The sequence below is a fragment of the Bos javanicus genome, chromosome 5 (assembly GCF_032452875.1).
Source record: "Bos javanicus breed banteng chromosome 5, ARS-OSU_banteng_1.0, whole genome shotgun sequence".
NCBI lineage: Eukaryota > Metazoa > Chordata > Mammalia > Artiodactyla > Bovidae > Bos > Bos javanicus.
Genome location: NC_083872.1, coordinates 89,387,179 through 89,407,540, shown reverse-complemented (window position 1 = coordinate 89,407,540; position 20,362 = coordinate 89,387,179). Strand labels below are relative to the sequence as shown.

The 20,362-nt window shown below is 35.7% G+C and overlaps 1 protein-coding gene across 3 annotated transcripts in view; it reads right to left on the bottom strand.

Moving 5' to 3' along the window:
* Nucleotides 1–479: 479 nt before the first annotated feature.
* Nucleotides 480–20,362, bottom strand: part of SLCO1A2 (solute carrier organic anion transporter family member 1A2) — a 113,157-nt gene continuing 93,274 nt past the window's right edge. For all 3 annotated transcript variants that reach the window (XM_061417677.1, XM_061417678.1, XM_061417679.1), the window contains exons 11-15: nucleotides 19,585–19,747; nucleotides 17,127–17,299; nucleotides 9,181–9,245; nucleotides 8,517–8,634; nucleotides 480–3,324 (exon numbers count right to left, since the gene is read on the bottom strand). In XM_061417677.1, the coding sequence (XP_061273661.1) occupies nucleotides 3,108–3,324; nucleotides 8,517–8,634; nucleotides 9,181–9,245; nucleotides 17,127–17,299; nucleotides 19,585–19,747 (736 nt within the window). In that variant the 3' untranslated portion in view covers nucleotides 480–3,107. The remainder of the gene's footprint in view (nucleotides 3,325–8,516; nucleotides 8,635–9,180; nucleotides 9,246–17,126; nucleotides 17,300–19,584; nucleotides 19,748–20,362) is intronic.

Sequence of the window (20,362 nt, the reverse complement as noted above, 5' to 3'; positions counted from 1 at the left end):
TTTCTCCTGAGGACTCTGCTTCCCCCAAAAGCTTCTCATATGGTAGCTGTTTTTCTCACAACTCTCTGGATACAAGGTGAGTCCTCGCTCCTCTTTTACCTTCCAGACCACTGTCCCATTTCCTCCCTTCCCAAATACAGCAGATCCAAGTTTCATTTCACCCCAATACCCAATGGTCCCTCATCACAGTTGGCACACCTCTCCTGAGTTGGAACTCCTCAGTTGCGATGATTTTAGCTCCATTCTCCAGTGTCAACACTCTTCCTGTCTTGAATCATGGTTCTTTTTAATACAGTCAGAAATGAAATCTCAAATTTCACAAGCACAGAATTTAACTTTTAATCCTCCACCCAAACCTGTTCTACTCAGTCCTCTCTGTGGCTTTCTTCTTAAATGATGCAACCAATTTTCAGGGGATCATATTGGTCTGCAGAGTTTAGTTGCTAAGTTTGAATAGCTGAAGAAAAAAAAACCAACAATCTTTGCTACATGATTTTTAATTACTTGCTTAAGTTTGTCAGTACTCTGGAAAAATGAGAAATATATGATATGAATCACAAAGGAAGGAATGAACAGAAAGCAAGTGATAGCATATTAGTGAGTCAGTTCAGTTCAGTTCAGTCACTCAGTTGTGTCCAACTTTTTGCAACCCCATGGACTGCAGCACGCCAGGCTTCCCTGTCCATCACCAACTCCTGGAGTTTACTCAAACTCATGTCCATTGAGTCAGTGATGCCATCCAACCATCTTATCTGCTGTAGTCCCCTTCTCCTCCCCCCTTCAATCTTTCCCAGCATCAGGGTCTTTTCCAATGAGTCAGTTCTTTGCATCAGGTAGCCAAAGTACTGGAGTTTCAGCTTCAGCATTAGTCCTTCCAATGAACATTCAGGACTGATCTCCTTTAAGACAGACTGGTTGGATCTCATTGCAGTCCAAGGGACTCTCAAGAGTCTTCTCCAACACCACAGTTCAAAAGCATCAATTCTTTGGCACTCAGCTTTCTTTATAGTCCAACTCTCACATCCATACATGACTACTGGAAAAAGTATAGCCTGACTAGATGGACCTTTGTTGGCAAAGTAATGTCTCTGCTTTCTAATATGCTGTCTAGGTTGGTCACAACTTTTCTTCCAAGGAGCAAGCATCTTTTAATTTCATGGCTGCCATCACCATCTGCAGTGATTTTGGAGCCCAAAAAAATAAAGTCTGACACTATTTGCCTATTTGCCATGAAGTGATGGGACCAGATGCCATGATCTTAGTTTTCTGAATGTTGAGTTTTAAGCCAACTTTTTCACTCTCCTCTTTCACTTTCATCAAGAGGCTCTTTAGTTCTTTGCTTTCTGCCATAAGGGTGGTATCATCTGCATATCTGAGGTTATTGATATTTCTCCCTGCAGACTTGATTACAGCTTGTGCTTCTTCCAGTCCAGCGTTTCTCATGATGTACTCTGCATGTAAGTTAAATAACCAGGGTGACAATACACAACCTTGACGTACTCCTTTCCCTATTTGGAACCAGTCTGTTGTTCCATGCTAGTTCTAACTGTTGCTTCCTGACCTGCATACAGATTTCTTAAGAGGCAGGTCAGGTTGTCCAGTATTTCCATCTCCTTCCGAATTTTCCAGAGTTTGTTGTGGCCCATACAATCAAAGGCTTTGGCATAGTCAATAAAGCAGGACTAGATATTTTTCTGGAACTCTCTTGCTTTTTCAATAATCCAACAGATGTTGGCAATTTGATCTCTCGTTCCTCTGCCTTTTCTTTTTTTTTTTTTTAATTTATTTTATTTTTAAACTTTACATAATTGTATTAGTTTTGCCAAATATCAAAATGAATCCGCCACAGGTATACATGTGTTCCCCATCCTGAACCCTCCTCCCTCCTCCCTCCCCATACCATCCCTCTGGGTCATCCCAGTGCACTAGCCCCAAGCATCCAGTATCGTGCATCGAACCTGGACTGGCAACTCGTTTCTTACATGATATTTTACATGTTTCAATGTCATTCTCCCAAATCTTCCCACCCTGTAGCTCTGCCTTTTCTAAAACCAGCTTGAACATCTGGAAGTTCACGGTTCACATACTGTTGAAACCTGGCTTGGAGAATTTTGAGCATTACTTTACTAGCGTGTGAGATGAGTGCAATTGTGTGGTAGTTTGAGCATTCTTTGGTATTGCCTTTCTTTGGGATTGGAATGAAAACTGACCTTTTCCAGTCCTGTGGCCGCTGCTGAGTTTTCCAAATTTGCTGACATATTGAGTGCAGCATTTTCACAGCATCATCTTTTAGGATTTGTAATAGCTCAACTGAAATTCCTTCACTTCCACTAGCTTTGTTTGTACTGATGCTTCCTAAGGCCCACTTGACTTCGCATTCCAAAATGTCTGGCTCTAGGTTGGTGATCACACCATCATGATTATCTGGGTCATGAAGATCTTTTTTGTATAGTTCTTCTATGTATTCTTGCCACCTCTTCTCAATATCTTCTGCTTCAGTTAGGTCCATACCATTTCTGTCCTTTAAGGACAGAATTTCATAATCTATTTTAAAAGAATCATTTCTGGAATGAATAGGAAGAGTTAAAGAAAAATTCCAAAATAGAATAAAAATATTTAGGCTTCTTTCACTTAAAGTCTTTGACTTTGTTCACCTCTTTTACTTTGTTCACTTAAATTTGAGCAAAATCCTTAAATATTCACATTTGAAGAAAAGAATTTCAGTCTCCTAATAATCATTATATCAAAGCAGGATTTCAATAGAATTAAATAGATTTTCATAATAGGAAATTTTAAAAAATCATTTGGAAGAGATGTGGGAAATATTTTGCATGAGTTAAAAGAGAAATTGTTGTTTTAACAATTTAACATAAAAATAAAGCTGGTTCTAATATCCTGTTTTGTTTATAAATGTCTCTCTGAGGAAAATCTCAAATGCCATTGTTGCCTCAGAAATACTATTATGAATATTTTTTCTTCTTGAGTTAAAAAAAAATGTTGAGGTTCTTAAAAATAAGGAAAAGTTATCTGCCATACCTCTATTGATTTTAAAAATGATTAAGTTGTATTGTGTTTTCCAATTCTGGAAAGCATGATATAAAAGAGTATTATAGCTTTGTTTTCAATTCATCGTCATTCAAAACTTTGGCATTTTGATCCATTTCTTTGCCCTCATTTTCCTTCCCTGTAAACTTTGCCACAAGCATAGTTTCTGAAGAGGCATTTTCCCCAGGTAGTCGATACTTCCTCAAAATAAAGAGGATCAAAAAGGCTGGAATATAGCTTGATCCTCTTAGTGCTGCCGGTAATCCAAGATAGATGTATCTATTTTAAAAAAAAAAAAAAAAAGTTAAAATATATTAAAACTTACAAAGATACAACTAGTTTTGCATATTTTTAATTATTAATATTTTACCCCACAAGGACAACAGCAGCTAATTGTTTTGCATGTCAGCCTTAGGAATGAATCCCATGAATCTTAGGAATGAACCTAATGAGCTTTCATTCATTAGCTGATGAATTCTAACTTTTGTTAAAATGATTTGGGGAATTTTTTATCCAGGAAAATCAAAATTTATTTTCCTCTTTTTAATCTTGTGTTACTGTTTTTATTTTATCTTTTTACATTAAATATACTAACTTAAATTTAATACTGACAGTGATAGCAGTTTTTTTCAGAATTAGCAAGAATGCTTCCAAAGAATCACCACTAATTGTAATATTTACTCCTGTGTTTCCTTACATGATCTTCATCAGGTTAAGGAAATTGCTTTTGCTTCTGAGTTTGCTCAAAGTTTTAGTTTTGAATTTGTAAAATATCACCAAATCATTTTTCTGTATGTAGTTAGCAGAATAGCCAAGACTAGTATTATCATTCAGAACAAACTCTGTTAGTTTTTACACATTAATAGATTCAATTTGTTAACTTTTTGCATGTATGACTAAAATCAGCTTGTACTTTTTGCCTTGTACTGAATTTGTCCAATGTCAATATCAAGATTGCAGTAGCTTTATAAAATGAACAGGGAAATTTTCCCTCTTTTTCCATTATACAAGAATAACTTGTATAATGCAGGGATCATCAGTTCATTGAAGATTTGTAAAACTTGCCTTCAAAGCTTCTGGACTTAATGCCTTTGGAAGATGAAAATTTGTGACTCATTCACATTTTTTAATGACTATGAAAATATAGTACTATATATTTATAGTAAAAGTTGGCAATACATATTTATCTAAAAAACTTCTACTTAATATGCTTCCAAATTACAATGTTTAAAATTCCTAAGTATCTGTATTTATATTTTTTCCATTTTTAATAGTGCTTATTTGCGCCTCTTCTCTTTATTTGCCTTTCCAGATTGTTGTTATTATATTTTAATCTTTTCAAAAGCACAGCTTTTTTGTTACCTCGATGGTCTATAGTCTATTTATGAATTTCTGCTTCTTGTATTCATTTTCCTAGTTCAAAATTTTCTCTTATTAGGAAACATATCAAGAATTAAGGGAAAAAAGAGTTAAACATATTTATACTCATCACCCAGGTTTTTTAAAAGATTAAATTTTGCCATTTTTGTTTCAGACCAATTTAAAAGATATTAATACATTTAATTCCTCTGTGTATTCCTATGATCCTATTATATTCTAACCCACTCCAGATGTAACACTATGTTGAATTTTATGGATTTTGTTCCTACTTTATTTCTATAGCTTTACAAATTACGCATGTATCCACTCATACTTTATACAATTATTGCATATATTTTTATATTTTAAATAATTGGCATAATATTATATTTTTATTCTGAAATTTTTTTCTATCAGTCCACCATTTTAAAACTAGGCTTATACATATAGTTCTACATTGTTTATTTTTAACTATTGAACTATATTGCAACATATGAACATAAAAGCGATTGTTTTGCCCCTTTTCTGTTTACCCATTTCTGTCCCCTGTAACTTTAAAAACCTAATTATAGTAAAGAAATCACTAAACAATTGAAACTAATTCCTGATTTATGCTTTCTTGAATGTACACCATGTGTTGCCTAACCTGTTGATTCTTTTCCTAGATAAAAAGAAGTAAGAAAGAAGAATTAAATAGTTAAAAAATGATATGCTTTCTGCCCTCCAACAGCCCTTTTAGCAATCCTGCAGGAAGATCATTCAGGCAAGTTAACACCTGAAGAGAGAGTCAGCCAGTCTGCACTCAAAGGAGAAGAAAACAGAACCAACTCTCCTGCCTCGATGATTCACTGAGATCCTTCCCCCTCAATATTTTTCCTTTAAAAACAGTCATGACTGAGCAGAATCCTTGGAGTTGGTCTCTGGACATGAGTTCACCTTCTCCCAAGATTGGCAGCTTTTCTGACTCAAGCACATTTCCTCTCTACCAAACTGCCTCTCGAAACCAAACCTGCTGCTGCTGCTGCTAAGTCGCTTCAGTCGTGTCCGACTCTGTGTGACCCCATAGACGGCAGCCCACCAGGCTCCCCCGTCCCTGGGATTCTCCAGGCAAGAACACTGGAGTGGGTTGCCATTTCCTTCTCCAATGCATGAAAGTGAAAAGTGAAAGTGAAAAGTGAAAGTGAAGTCACTCAGTCGTGTCCAACTCTTCGCGACCCCATGGACTGCAGCCTACCAGGCTCCTCTGCCCATGGGATTTTCCAGGCAAGAACACTGGAGTGGGTTGCCATTGCCTTCTCCGAACCAAACCTGTTTTCAGTAATAAACACACCACAGATTATTATCCATTTTCCTATTGGACACTTTTGTTCAGATTTTTTCTAATATTAATAAAACTGCAATAAACCTTGGTTGACATGTCTCCTTGTGCATGTGAGCAAGAGTTTCTCTAAAATATGTCTAAGGATTTTAGAGGATGCAACTTAGTAGAAAGAAAGAAAAGAAAGAAAGTGAAGTCGCTCACTTTCTTTTGTGTCCGACTCTTTGTGAGCCCATGGACAGTAGCCTGCACCAGGCTCCTCCATCCATGGGATTTTCTAGGCAAGAGTACTGCAGTGGGTTGCCATTTCCTTCTCTAGGGAATCTTCCCAAACCCGGGATCGAACCCAGGTCTACCCTCATTGTAGACAGATGTTTTACTGTCCGAGCCACAAGGGAAGTAGGTACGTTTTGATGCCTGCAACTTAGTAAATATTTCCCAAAAGTTTTTTCAGTAGTTTTGATTCACCACCAGCAGTGTATGAGAGTTCCTGATGCTCACGTTTATGTTCTCTCATTCTTCATTGTCTATAGTGTCTTTAATTACAAACAAGTTTTTAGTTTTATATGCAGTCAGTCACATTTGCCCATTTCTTGTTCTCTAGTTTGTGTTTTTGTTTCAACCCAAACCCAAGGCAATAAGGATCATAAAGATATTAGGATCTATGGTTGTTGATAATCTATCCCTATTGGTTGAATCATATTTCTTTATAAGCCATATGTTTATTTCTCTGGGTTGTGCTTATGTTTTTTTCTTAATTTGAACATTTGTAATTTCACTTTGATATGTCTATTTAATTCATCCTACTAGGCATTTAAAGAGCACTTGTGATCTGAAAATGTATGTCTTTATTAAATTCTAGGAAATTCTAAGCCATTAATTCATTCGTTTATTTCTGCTATTTCTTCTGCTCTCTGTTTTGAAAATTTCTGAGATATATCTTTTAATTTCTAATTGATCTTTAAAATTATTAAGGTGGTTCTTTTGTGTTTATGAGATCAAATCATTAATTTTCATTCCAGATAATTTCTATAATACCCACTTTCAGGTCACCAATTCTCATTTTAACTTATGTGGACTTGAAATTTATTATCTATTTAGAATTCCTTTTATTTCAATGCTACCATTTAATCTCTAATATTTCCAAGAGTTCTTATTCATATTCTTATTTCTCCTAGAATTTTTTTTGTTATTTCTTATTCATTTTAATGGGTATTATGCTATCAATTTATTATTTTTAATCCTATTGAGCTGGTTAAACATCTTAAAGTTTGTCAGACTCTTACATTAGAGTAAATTTAATCTGGAATGAAGTCACCTTTCAACTGGTAATTTATGTGCTTGTCATTTTTACTATTGGATTTATTCATGTATTTTAATGTTTTAGTTTACAAGCTCTTTTTGAGTATTTTGTTGTTTGTTTATTTTGGTTTCCTTTGCTTGCTTTGTTTCTCAGTATTTACTCCTCCAAATCTGCTCATTTTCCCTTTGCTTTTCCAACTTCCCTGGGTTCTTAGGTCTTTCCTAGTTTTTTTCATAGTGATACTATAAATAATCACAGAGGGAGCAGATCATTTGATCTAGTTCTTGGGTGTATCTGTATCTTATTCCCTCCTTAGTATCACAGCAATAATATGCAAAATATTTTTTAAAATCTATTTTACAATGAGATTTCTATTATTTTCCTATGGTTGCTGATAGTTGGGTTAAAAAAAATCACTATATTAGATAATACTTGCATAGTCAGATGGTTCAAATCTACTATATCCTCATGAATTTTTCACCTGTATTTTATATTCACTTGTTGTAAAAGTTTGTGTTTCAATTTTCTACTCTGTAGACTGCTGCTTGTAATTTTGTGAATTTTTGTTTTATATATTTGAAGTTATAGTGATAGATTTATATGGATTCATGATTGTTATATATTTTTGGTAAAGTATTTCTTTTATTATTACATAATACCCTTTTTTAACTCTATAATTTTTTCTTACTTTAAATTCTGTTTTGTCTTATAGTCAGTATAACCGAGGAAAAGGGAACTGATGAAAACATGAATCTCATTGTCTGCTTTCTTCACAGTTCTTGACATATATATCCTTTTACTGATCAAGAGAAGACCTTAGCCTCTTTTAAACAATACCAAATCATTTTTTAGTTATTAAAAGAGTTGTCTTACTGCCCATAGTGAGCAATTAAGACAAATCTAAACAGAATTCAGGTCTCCAAATGGAAAATAATCTGAAAATAAAGAGAAAAATGGAAGAGTTTTGTTCAAAAACAGGTTGGTATCAGATGAAGTTTGTTCAAAATCAGATCTATATTTACAAAAAATAAAACTTGAAGAAACACGAAGAATACTGTGTCAGTGAAATTTACTAAGGGAGAAAAATATTTTAAAGATCAGAAGTGGATGGCCAAAGGAAGTAAGGATTTAAGCTAGTAAAATGCTGGAATGATGTAGGATTAAACAGGGATACTTGACAGTAATATAATTTAGATAGGTAGTTACTCCACAGACATGGCCTTCAATAATATACTGATTGCAACCAATTTAAGGAACAACCTTTTGAAAGCCACCTGTGCTTATATTTATCAAGTGCTTTGAAAATATTGAGGAAATAAAATGAATATGTAAATAAGAAATGGCGATATAGTATCAGTACCTATTTTGTAAATAAAACCAAAGTAGTCTAGTCACTTGACAAAGAAAAGTGTTAGACATGTACTATGGTACCATGTACCATTTTATACATTATCTCTGCTTAGAAAGCAAATTTTAAATTACTATCTTTACCTGAAGCTGTTGGAATCGTATATCCTGCATGCCCCTGACTCACCACACTTCAAAGTTCCCCAGTGTAAACATGTGGAGTCCACTAAAGCTCCAAAATATATAGGTGCAGGAATTCCAGCTACAATTAAAAGGGAGAAAGAAGAATCCATTAGCAAGGTAAGAAGATACGTTGTTTTGTTTGAAAGTATTAAAAGTTTCTCTATTTGTAGAACAGTTTAACAGAATATAAATCTACAGCTTTAAATTTTACTTTTAGAAACTAGAAGTTACTTTTAGAGTTAAGTTTCTAGATTTAAAAAGGTAAGTAATTAGATGGATAAAGGCAAAATTAAAAATTATCAGTAGAGAAAAGCATTGAATTAATGATTATTTATACTTTTTTCTGCAATATTTTGGGTGAACCACAAGCACATTTTATTTTAACAAAGCATTGCCTCTTTGCTTTTCAAGTTTATTGATGAAAAGTAGAATGTCAGCTAGGTCTTTTTCAAGTAAAAGGAAGAAGTTTTTCATTTCTTCTTGTTCTTTATTCTCATACTAATTACAAAGTGCTATTTACAAGCAGAAGGGATATTTGCTAAATTGTTACTCTGAGGGAGTGACTTCATTTACTTAGTATTTAATAGTGGTCTGATGTGATATTGGGAAACGTAATTATTTTTACCTAATACTCGTGTACAAAATGCATGTAATCCCACACCAAGAGACTTCTCTTCAGGCTTGACACACCTAAAAAATTAATGAATTCAAAAATTTAAAAACTACCATAGTTTCTTAAAACAACTATTTGTATGCTAGTAACACATTGAGCATTAGCAAATTTTCTTGCATATTCAAGTCTTGGCTATTCAAGGCCTAATTATTCAGTTCATAAGTTTCACAGAAGCCCCACCTCTGGTCTTTGGCATTTTATCCATCACTTTTTGCTCACTCATTTCTATCATAAAGTTATCAAAGAAGAAAACATTTCATATCAATTGATTTCTACCTCAGTATCCTCTTCTCAAAGTAGTCTGTGATTCTAATGGTTATACCTTTAGCCTCAAACCAAAGAAGAATGCAACCCTAGGTGTATTTAAATTATTCATATTAACAAAATACAGAAAAGCCAAGGATTTACATAAGTAAATGTAAAGAGAAAAGAAAACAAAAATAAAAGTTTTCCAAGGAAAGTGATTAAAAAAAAAAATCCAAAGCAAACATATTTTAAGTGATTTGGTATCTATTTAAAAGCTGCACAGATTCATCCATTCTTTCCAAAAATTCCCCCACCTTTTCACCATTGCCTGAAATTCCTTACACAGAAATGTGTGTGTGTGTCTGTGTGTGTATAAGTCACTCAGTCATGTTCAACTCTTTGGAACCCCTTGGACTGTAGCCTGCCAGGCTTCTCTGTCCATGGAATTTGCCAGGCAAGAATACCAACTCAGGGATCAAATCCAGGTCTCCTGCATTGCAGGCAGATTCTTTACCACTGTGCCACCTGGGAAGCCCTTACATGTAGAAATAAAGACTATCATTTCCCGTGGCATTTTCTATGCTCCACTCACTTTAGCATTAGCATGGCTATCTGCTCAATGAATTCACTTAGAGATTTCCTCTGTATTCCCTTCCCTTCTTTGACTAACCAAAGCTGAGAAAATGAAAGCAAATTTTTAAACAAAAGGACACAATACATTTTTAGCAAAAACATCATATTATTGGTTCTTACCAATTATCATATTATCTTCTTAACTTGCTAATGGATTCTTCTTTGTCCCTTTTAATTGTAGCTGGAATTCCTTCACCTAAATATTTTGGAGCTTTAGTGGACACCACATGTTTACAGTAGGGAACTTTGAACTGTGGTGAGTCAGGGGCATGCAAGATATATGATTCCACCAGCTGGCAGAATAGGTTAAGACAGTAATTTTTAAAATTTGCTTTCTAAGTAGAGATGATGTATAGTTCATGATCTGAGCTGACTGTGGCTCAGATCATGAACTCCTTATTGCCAAATTCAGACTTAAATTGAAGAAAGTGGGGAAAACCACCAGACCATTCAGGTATGACCTAAATCAAATCCCTTATGATTGTACAGTGGAAGTGAGAAATAGATTTAAGGGACTAGATCTGATAGACACAGTGTCTGATGAACTATGGACGGAGATTCGTGACATCGTACAGGAGACAGGGATCAAGACCATCCCCATGGAAAAGAAATGCAAAAAAGCAAAATGGCTGTCTGAGGAGGCCTTACAAATAGCTATGAAAAGAAGAGAAGCGAAAAGCAAAGGAGAAAAGGAAAGATATAAGCATCTGAATGCAGAGTTCCAAAGAAAAGCAAGGAGAGACAAGAAAGCCTTCCTCAGTGATCAATGCAAAGAAATAGAGGAAAACAACAGAATGGGAAAGACTAGAGATCTCTTCAAGAAAATTAGAGATACCAAGGGAACATTTCATGCAAAGATGGGCTCAATAAAGGACAGAGATGGTATGGACCTAACAGAAGCAGAAGATATTGAGAAGAGGTGGCAAGAATGCACAGAAGAACTGTACAAAAAAGCTCTTCATGACCCAGATAATCACGATGGTGTGATCACTCCCCTAGAGCCAGACATCCTGGAATGCGAAGTCAAGTGGGCCTTAGGAAGCATCAGTACATCAGTACAAACAAAGCTAGTGGAAGTGATGGAATTTCAGTTGAGCTATTTCAAATCCTGAAAGATGATGCTATGAAAGTGCTGCAGTCAATATGCCAGCCAATTTGGAAAACTCAGCAGTGGCCACAGGACTGGAAAAGGTCAGTTTTCATTCCAATCCCAAAGAAAGGCAATGCCAAAGAATGCTCAAACTACCACACAATTGCACTCATCTCACACGCTAGTAAAGTAATGCTGAAAAATCTCCAAGTCAGACTTCAACAATGTGAACCGTGAAATTCCAGATGTTCAAGCTGGTTTTAGAAAAGGCAGAGGAACCAGAGCTCAAATTGCCAAAATCAGCTGGATCATCAAAATAAGGAAGAGAGTTACAGAAAAACTCTGTATCTCTACCTTATCTCTGTTTTATTGACTATGCCAAAGCCTTTGAATGTGTGGATCACAACAAACTGTGGAAAATTCTGAAAGAGATGGGAATACCAGATCACCTGACCTACCTCTTGAAAAATCTGTATGCAGGTCAGGAAACAACAGTTAGAACTGGACATGGGACAACAGACTGGTTCCAAATAGGGAAAGGAGTACGTCAAGGCTGTACACTGTCACCCTGTTTATTTAACTTATATGCAGAGTACATCATGAGAAACGCTGGGCTGAAAGAAGCACAAGCTGGAATCAAGACTGCAGGAAGAAATATCAATAACCTCAGATATGCAGATGACACCACCCTTATGGCAGAAAGTGAAGAACTAAAGAGCCTCTTGATGAAAGTGAAAGAGGAGAGTAAAAAAGTTGGCTTAAAACTCAACATTCAGAAAACTAAGATCATGGCATCCAATCCCATCACTTCATGGCAAATAGATGGGGAAATAGTGGTGCAGTGGCAAACTTTATTTTCTTGGGCTCCAAAATCACTGCAGATGATGACTGTAGCCATGAAATCAAAGACGCTTACTCCTTGGAAGAAAAGCTATGACCAACCTAGACAACATATTCAAAAGCAGAGACGTTACTTTGCCAACAAAGGTCCATCTAGTCAAGGCAATGGTTTTTCCAGTAGTCGTGTATGGACGTGAGAGTTGGACTATAAAGCTGAGCACCAAAGAATTGATGTTTTTGAATTGTGGTGTTGGAGAAGACTCTTGAGAGTCCCTTAAATAGCAAGGAGATCCAACCAGTCCATTCTAAAGGAGATCAGTCCTGAGTGTTCATTGGAAGGACTGATGCTGAAGTTGAAACTCCAATACTTTGGTAGCTGAGGCAAAGAGCTGACTCATTGGAAAAGACTCTGATGCTGGGATAGATTGAAGGCAGGAGGAGAAGGTGAAGAAGGTGACGTCAGAGGATTAGATGGTTGGATGGCAGCACTGACTCAATGGACTTGAGTTTGAGTAAACTCCAGGAGTTGGTACTGGACAGGGAGGCCTGGCATGCTGCAGTCTATGGGGTCACAAAGAGTTGGACACGACTGAGTGACTGAACTGAACTGAACTGATGGGCATTTTCTTGGCATAAGTTTTTTACTACTTTGAAAAACTCTTCAGCAAATAGAGTTAGATACAGTTGACCAGTTCACTAACACAGATTGTTTAGGCAACATCAATGATTTTACTCAGAAGGAAGTAATAAAATCAGGAGACCTCACATGACCCTCTTGCTCCCATGGTTGCCATTTAATATAGAAAATATGGTATTTAAATTTTACTGAAGAATTTTTCTTTCTCCTCTACCTCTAACATACCACCTTATGATCTCACAAAAGCATGAAATCCTTATAGCTAAGAAGTTACAAAACAGTTAGAAATAAAACTTCATAGAAAATATTAGCTGAGGTATAGCTAAAGCAATACTTGGAAGAAAATTCATCATTTTATATATATATTAATCAAAATGAACAAATTATGTAAGTGTTAAGCTCAAATAGTTAGATATAGAACAACAAAAAAAGACCAAAAAAAATTTTTTAATAAATAAAATAAAAAGCAGAAATAGATGAAATAAAGAGCAACAAAACTAAAAATTGCTTCTTTAAAAAAGAAATTAAAAGCAACCTCTGGCAACAATGATCAAGAAATAAAAATGCAATAAACAAAATAAAGAAAAAATGGAAAATCCTTCAGATAGAGAATATCCAAATGATCAAAGAATATTATAAACTGTTATGCAGTAACATCTGGTATAAGCATAAATGGAAAATGTAAATAGACACTAACATTAAATTGAAATGTTATAATGAAACATTTATGAAAATAATGAAAATAATAACCAAGTATCACTGACCAAGTAAGCCCAAAGTACAAGTAGTTTTATGAGTGAGTTCATAAAACTTTCAACAGATAGATATTTAATGTAAATAGTTCCAGAAATTGAAAAATAGAAAATTTATCAATTCATTTTGTGGGTCTAGAATGATTCCAAAACAAACAAACAAAAAGAATAGAAAATAACATTTATGTTTTACCAATCAACATAGACGCAATAATTTTAAATAAATTATTATTTAAATGTGACTAACTATGGTTTTTCTTAGATGTCCAAACAGCTCAACATAGAAAAATCTATCACTTTTTTCACTACACTAAAAGTACTGAATTGGAAGATTATATGTAAAATTTTTCCTAGAAGAGGAAAAATAGTAGTTTGATGCTGATTCTATGATTAAAAACTCAGAAACTAGATGAAAATATATATACTAAAAATCTATAGCAAGCATCATATTTAATGGAAAAATTTTATATGGTTTCCATTAAAAATACAAAAGAACAAGAATACTCATTATCACCATTACAGTTTAACACAGTTTTGGAGGTCCAAGTTGATGCTATAAGAAAATTTTTTAAATCTAAGATGTATAAGCTTTAGAAGCAAAGAGATAAAACTCTCCTTGTGTGCACATATTTCTATAAAGAACATGTAACAAAGTCAGCAAGTTATCAGAACAAATAAGAAAAGTTGCTGGATAAATAGTAAATGTTAAAAAATCAACAGTATTTCTCTAAACCAACAATAACCAACTAGAAAATATGAGAAAATAGTACCATATTAAATTACAAATAAGCCCATATCCATATATATATATGGATATGTATACATATATATGCATGTTTGGATATAAATGGGTACATATATAATTGTACATGGTGCCATTTTCTGTGTGTGTGTATATATATATATGTATATATATATAAATATATGTATGTATGTGTAGTATCTATACAGGAAATTTTAAATAAATGGAAAAGTATTTCATGGTCACAAATATTTGATGTCAGAGTTTCTTTAATTAATATATATAATCCATACAATCAAAATTTATATGTAAGTATAAAGTTTCATGCATCAATAGCTAAATCAATTTGGGGGTGAAAAAGGGAAGAGTGAAGGTGAAAATGACGAGTGGGTGAAGAAGAGCTACCGTATGACACATGAACATATGCAGTGTCCCTAATTTGAAAACAGACAAATAAAACTCTGGATGCGTGAAAACATCCTGTGTTACATAAAAACTTTAAATATGATAAAGATGGCACCATGAATCAATGGAAACAGGACTTCTTATTTGTGCTATCATGTTGGGAAAACAATTGTTTGGTTTAAAAATAACACTGAATCTCTCTCTCCCTGTCACCACACATAAAGATAAACTTATGATGATTTAAAGAACTAGGTAAAAGCTATATAGCTGGTAAGATAAAATTTAGGGGAATATTTTTATAAATTAGTAATATAAAAACCCTTTTGAAATGGGACTCCCCAATACATAAACCCTAAGGCAAGTAAATTGTCAGATTTCAGTACAACAAAAGTTAGGATTGAATTTCACACACACAAAAAAAACTATGAAAAATTATGAAGAAAAGATGAGAGATCAGGAGAAGATAATTGTATCAAGTAAATAATATTAGATTAACATCTATAATTCACCAGAAAACTATAGGAATTATCATGAAAGTGGACAAAAATAATGAATAAACATCTTGAAGTAAAAGTACTAGTAGCTAGAAAAAAAGTTTAAGGAAATTCTTAAACTCATTGATTTAGGAAATCACGTATTAAAACATCAGTGAGCTACCATCTAATACCCATTGGAATAGTAAAAGTCAGAAAGTTCAATAATTCTAAATATTAGTGAGGCTATGAAAGTGAAAATGGAAGTCGCTCAGTTATGTCCAACTCTTTGAGACTCTAGTTCATGGAATTCTCCAGACCAGAATACTAGAGGGTAGCCTTTCCTTTCTCCGAGGGACCTTCCCAACCGAGGGATCGAACCCAAGTCTCCCGCATTGCGGGCGGATTGTTTACCAGCTGGGCCATAACGGAAGCTCAAGAATACTGGAGTGGGTAGCCTATCCGTTCTCCAGGGGATCTTCCCGACCCAGAAATTGAAGCGAGATCTCCTGCATCGCAGGCGGATTATTTACCAACTGAGCTCTGAGGAAAACCCAATGAAGAGGCATGAATTGATGGTATGAGAATAACTCATAAATAAAAGCAGTATTTGGTGAATTTATGTTTGCATGTGCATTTTGAACCAAAACAAATTTGTAGCACAGTATTGTTTCTGTGCATATAAAACACAATACACAACAAACACGGAGAAGGAAATGGCAACCCACTCCAGTAATCTTGCCTGGGAAATCCCATGGACAGAGGAACCTGGTGGGCAAAGAGTCAGACACTGAGGGAGGGGCAGGCGTTCGCTAGAGGCCCCAGCGCTTTTGATGGCAGAGCCAGCACTGTGGCTGAGGACTCCCGGCTCCCAGGCCTCTCTCACCAGATAGGAGCGTGGAAAACTAGTCTAAAATACGCCTGAGGGTTTTCCTAGTGGCTCAGTGGTAAAGAATCGCCCCCCTGCCAAAGCAGGGGACGCGAGTTCCACCCCTGGTCTGGGAAGACCACACGTGGCAGAGCAGCTGAGCCCATGCATCACAGCCACTGGGCTGGGGCTCTCGAGCTCGGGAGCCGCAGAACTGAGGTCTGTGGGTACCAGAGCCCATGCTCCGCAACAAGAGGAGCCACAGCTAGAGAAAAGCCCACGCAGCATGAAGACCGTGCACAACCATAAATAAAATCGTTAAAAACAACAACAACAACAATACACAACAAACAGTATTTTACAAAGGAAAGCATGTATTTAAGACTGTATGTCTATCATATTAATGTGGATGCCTATGGTGATAGGAAGTGGGAAATGGAATGAAAAAAATAAAAATAAAGTAAAATAAAATAAGAGAAAAACCTCACCCCACCTAGAATGAACTATGAACTGAGAATTACAATCAATTTAACTCTTCTTCAAGATGGAAAAACCTATGGACTTCGTTTACTAGCTATGTTTAAAATTGCTTATGAGGCACGAAGATGCTGTCATTGAAAAAGCTTGTGTGATAAACCTAAGTTTACAATCTAGCTCTCCAATTTCCTAGTTTTAGTAAGCCCTTCAACATTTGTGTTTCACAAGAGCCTCTTAAGACAGTTGAGCATTCATTACTATATCCATTTTTTTTATTAAACAAAAAAAAAGAGCTCAGAAAGATCAATTCACCTGCCTTTGCCCTATTGATAATAACTGGTGAAACTGGGACTTCCAACAGCTTTTAATTCCACTGTCCTAATACATCAAACTACAGGAAATGAACTATAGGCAACCACTCTTACCTAGGAAAATGACCATTTCATATGGTTTACCCTAAAATATAAATGTGTCTCTTCTTGTGTTAAACCATGAGCGTTTGCTTATTTAACTCTAAGTAATAAGGTAGGAAAGATAGGGAGGGAAGTACCAGCAGATGAACATTTAAATTTGCTAACTTAAAAATTTTTGTAAAATTCAACAATGCTTATTTGGAAAATCTTATATTAGAGCACCAAGTTCTTAGATACTGTGAGCTTCATGTGACTTTCTTAGAAAAAGCTTCCATACTAAATAACCAGAAATAAATCCAAATAAAGAAAATAATTCTTGTACCTCAGGAGAACCATATATCCAGGGATGGCAGATAAGGAAAATATGAAACTACTGAACACGGACAAGATTAAAAAGTACTGTAGCATCATGGAACAGTCTTTTCCTTTGTCACACAGCCCAAGAACTGCAGATGAATTTCCTGGTGTTTGAATGCAGCTACAATTTTGGAACACCTGCCAAAAATAATGTATTACCTTATGTAAGGAAGGAAACTCTTGAACACAAATCTTAAATATTTTCTTTTCCCAGTTAGATCAAGAGAGACGTTGTTTACTCCCTTTATTCTCATATCCTTTATGATCTCTCTCAGGATTATAGCGTGTGACAAAACATAGAAGGGTGGTTTCCCAAAAATGGTACTTCTTTCTAAATTTATTAAATAAATTTGCAATAACTTAGCTGTCCTAAAATCATGCTTTTTACAAACACACACTATTTTAACAGACGCTAAATATGACAAATAAAATTTGCTTCAGAATGCCCAATTGAAATATTTAGATACTTACCAATAAACAAAGCTTTGTTTAAAATAAAGCTTATTTCACAAACAGAATAAAGTCAAGCCTTTTTGAATTCTTACATTCCCAGGTTTTAATAAGAATCAAAATTTATATTCTATTTTGATCACCAACCAAGATTTTAAGTGACATTTTGTAAGCAATAAAACATGCCCAATTCCATCTTCTTAAAAAGCTGTCAGGATGTAAAAAACACCGAAAGCACAGGTGCATATACACAGAAAGAAAGAAAAAAATAGCAAAACAATTGACTGGATAATTGAGATCAAAACTGCCAGCTTTATCTCAGTCGATAGTATTATTTTTCAGTCTAGATAGTTTTAAATGAAGTTAAGTAATCATGTCAATTGCTATGAAGCTAAAGATCAATGCTCAGGAATGCTTTAAGCATTCAAATAAGATCTAGGATGTAAAATGTAAACCAAGTGAGCATACACAGTAAGTCCCCTACACGCAAACCTTCAAGTTTTGAACGTTCAAAGATGTCAGTATGCGTTCACATACCCGATCATGTAAGTTAGCTCATGTGTCTGGCATACACTGTCACATGTGTGTATCATCTACAAGTGGTTGTGCTTCTGTGCACTTTACTGTGAAAGTGAAAGTCTCTCAATTGTGTCCGGCTCTTGGCAACTCCATGGAATTCTCCAGGCCAGAATCCTGGAGTGGGTAGCCTTTCCCTTCTCCAGGAGATCTTCCCAACCCAGGAATCGAACCCATGTCTCCCGCATTGCGGGCGGATTCTTTACCAGCTGAGCCACAAGGGAAGCCCAATACAATACAGTACAGAACAGAGTGCAATAGTGCAGTATGTTTATTTCGAGCACAGGATGTCTGGAAGCAAGCGTAAGAGCAGCGATGATGTAGCTTGTACTGCTAAGAAGCACCAAGCAATAACGATGGAAACAAAAGTGAAAATAATTAAGAGAGTGGAGTGAGGTTTAAAGATGGTAGAAGTCACTTGTTCTTATAATACTGAACTCCTTGCTGTGCAACACAAGGAGCTTACTAATAAAGACCTGATAGAACTGGAGGCCCAGAGGAAGGACAGAGACACGAGGAAGAAGTAACTGAGGAACGGAAACGATTCACAACACAGGACTGGGCAAGGGCGTTTTCTTGATTTGAGGAGGCACTGTTAGTTTTTGAGGCACGGAACACAAACGTAGAGCAGTGCACGATCTAGTGCTACTGCGTCATCTGCGATGAGAAACAAAGTGCTACTATCCAGAAGTCAGGATCTTTAGTGATCCACTTCTGGATCTAGTGATCTTTAGTGCTACCATCCAAAGTGCTACTATCCAAAGCGCTACTATCCAGAAGTCACTGCATCAGTTTTTCAAGAGGGTAGATTACGTTGAATCCAGCAAGAAACAAGGACCTGTGCCACCAACATCAGGTGTGAGTGAAGTCGAAGCTTGCCCTCCATCTCCTATTGCTGATGATCCTTCAGTCTACCATCTCCCACCTCCTCTCCCCGCTCCCATCAGTAACTCTTCTTGATTGTTCACTCAATGCCAGCCCCTGAATGCCAGCTCTTGTACTGTACTACTGTACCTTTCAAGGTAACGTACTGTAAGATTAAAAATGTTTATTTTGTGTGGTTTTTTTTTTATTATTTGTGTGAATGTGTTATAAACCTATTGCCATACAGTATTACAGAGCCGATTGTGTTAATTGGGTATCTAGGCTAAATTTGTTTGATTTACAAACAAACTGGATTTACAAACATGCTCTCAGAATGGAATGCATTTGTATGTAGCAGATTTACTATAGAAAGTAACATTTTTTTCACAAAAGTTTCTAATTTGGTTTTGAGGAAAGACTTTAATTTTACTTTTGTCAAATATGGACCGAGTTCATAGCTGGAATGTACCAATGCAGTGCATAAGACAAAAGTTCTGTTTAAAAAAAAAAAAAAGGCCAATAGGATATTTTACCATTTTTCTTCCTGTGCCAGAGGATATCTCACAACCAGCAAGACAAGCTGATGTGTATGACAAGCCATTGTTTCCACACACAGGGTCCCATACTTTAGTCGGACAGTTACAATCCATGTTGCAGTCAGCAAGGAAATTTTTCACATGTAAATTTTGATGTATTCTGAAATGATTTAAAATAATGCCATAGATTTTTGAAAGAATATTAGAGCTTTTTCTTTTTATCTCAATTCACAAGTGTATTTCTTCTGCTCCCCAAAATAAAAACAGAAATTTTTCAACTGTCAATATATGGCCTGTATATCATAACTCTGGCCTAACAGATACCTTGCTTTGGTGACCATAGCCACTTTTTCAGTGATTTCTTTCAAGTAAATAAAAGCCAGTAAACAAGCATTAACTGAAAACTTACTATACAGAAAATATTTTTCCAGGTATTAATCAGAACTCAAAAATGAAGATAAATCCCTGTGTTTGGTCCATGCATGCATGCTAAGTTGCTTCAGTCATGTTTGAATCTGTTTGACTCTATGCACTGTAGCTCACAAGGCTCCTCTCTGTCCGTGGGATTCTCCAGGCAGGAATACTGGAGTGGGTTGCCATGCCCTCCTCCAGGGATCAAACCCATGTCTCTAACATCTCCTACATTGGCAGGTGGGTTCTTTACCACTGGAGCCACCTCCATGCTGCTGCTGCTAAGTCACTTCAGTAGTGTCCAACTCTGTGCGACCCCATAGACGGCAGCCCACCAGGCTCCCCCATCCCTGGGATTCTCCAG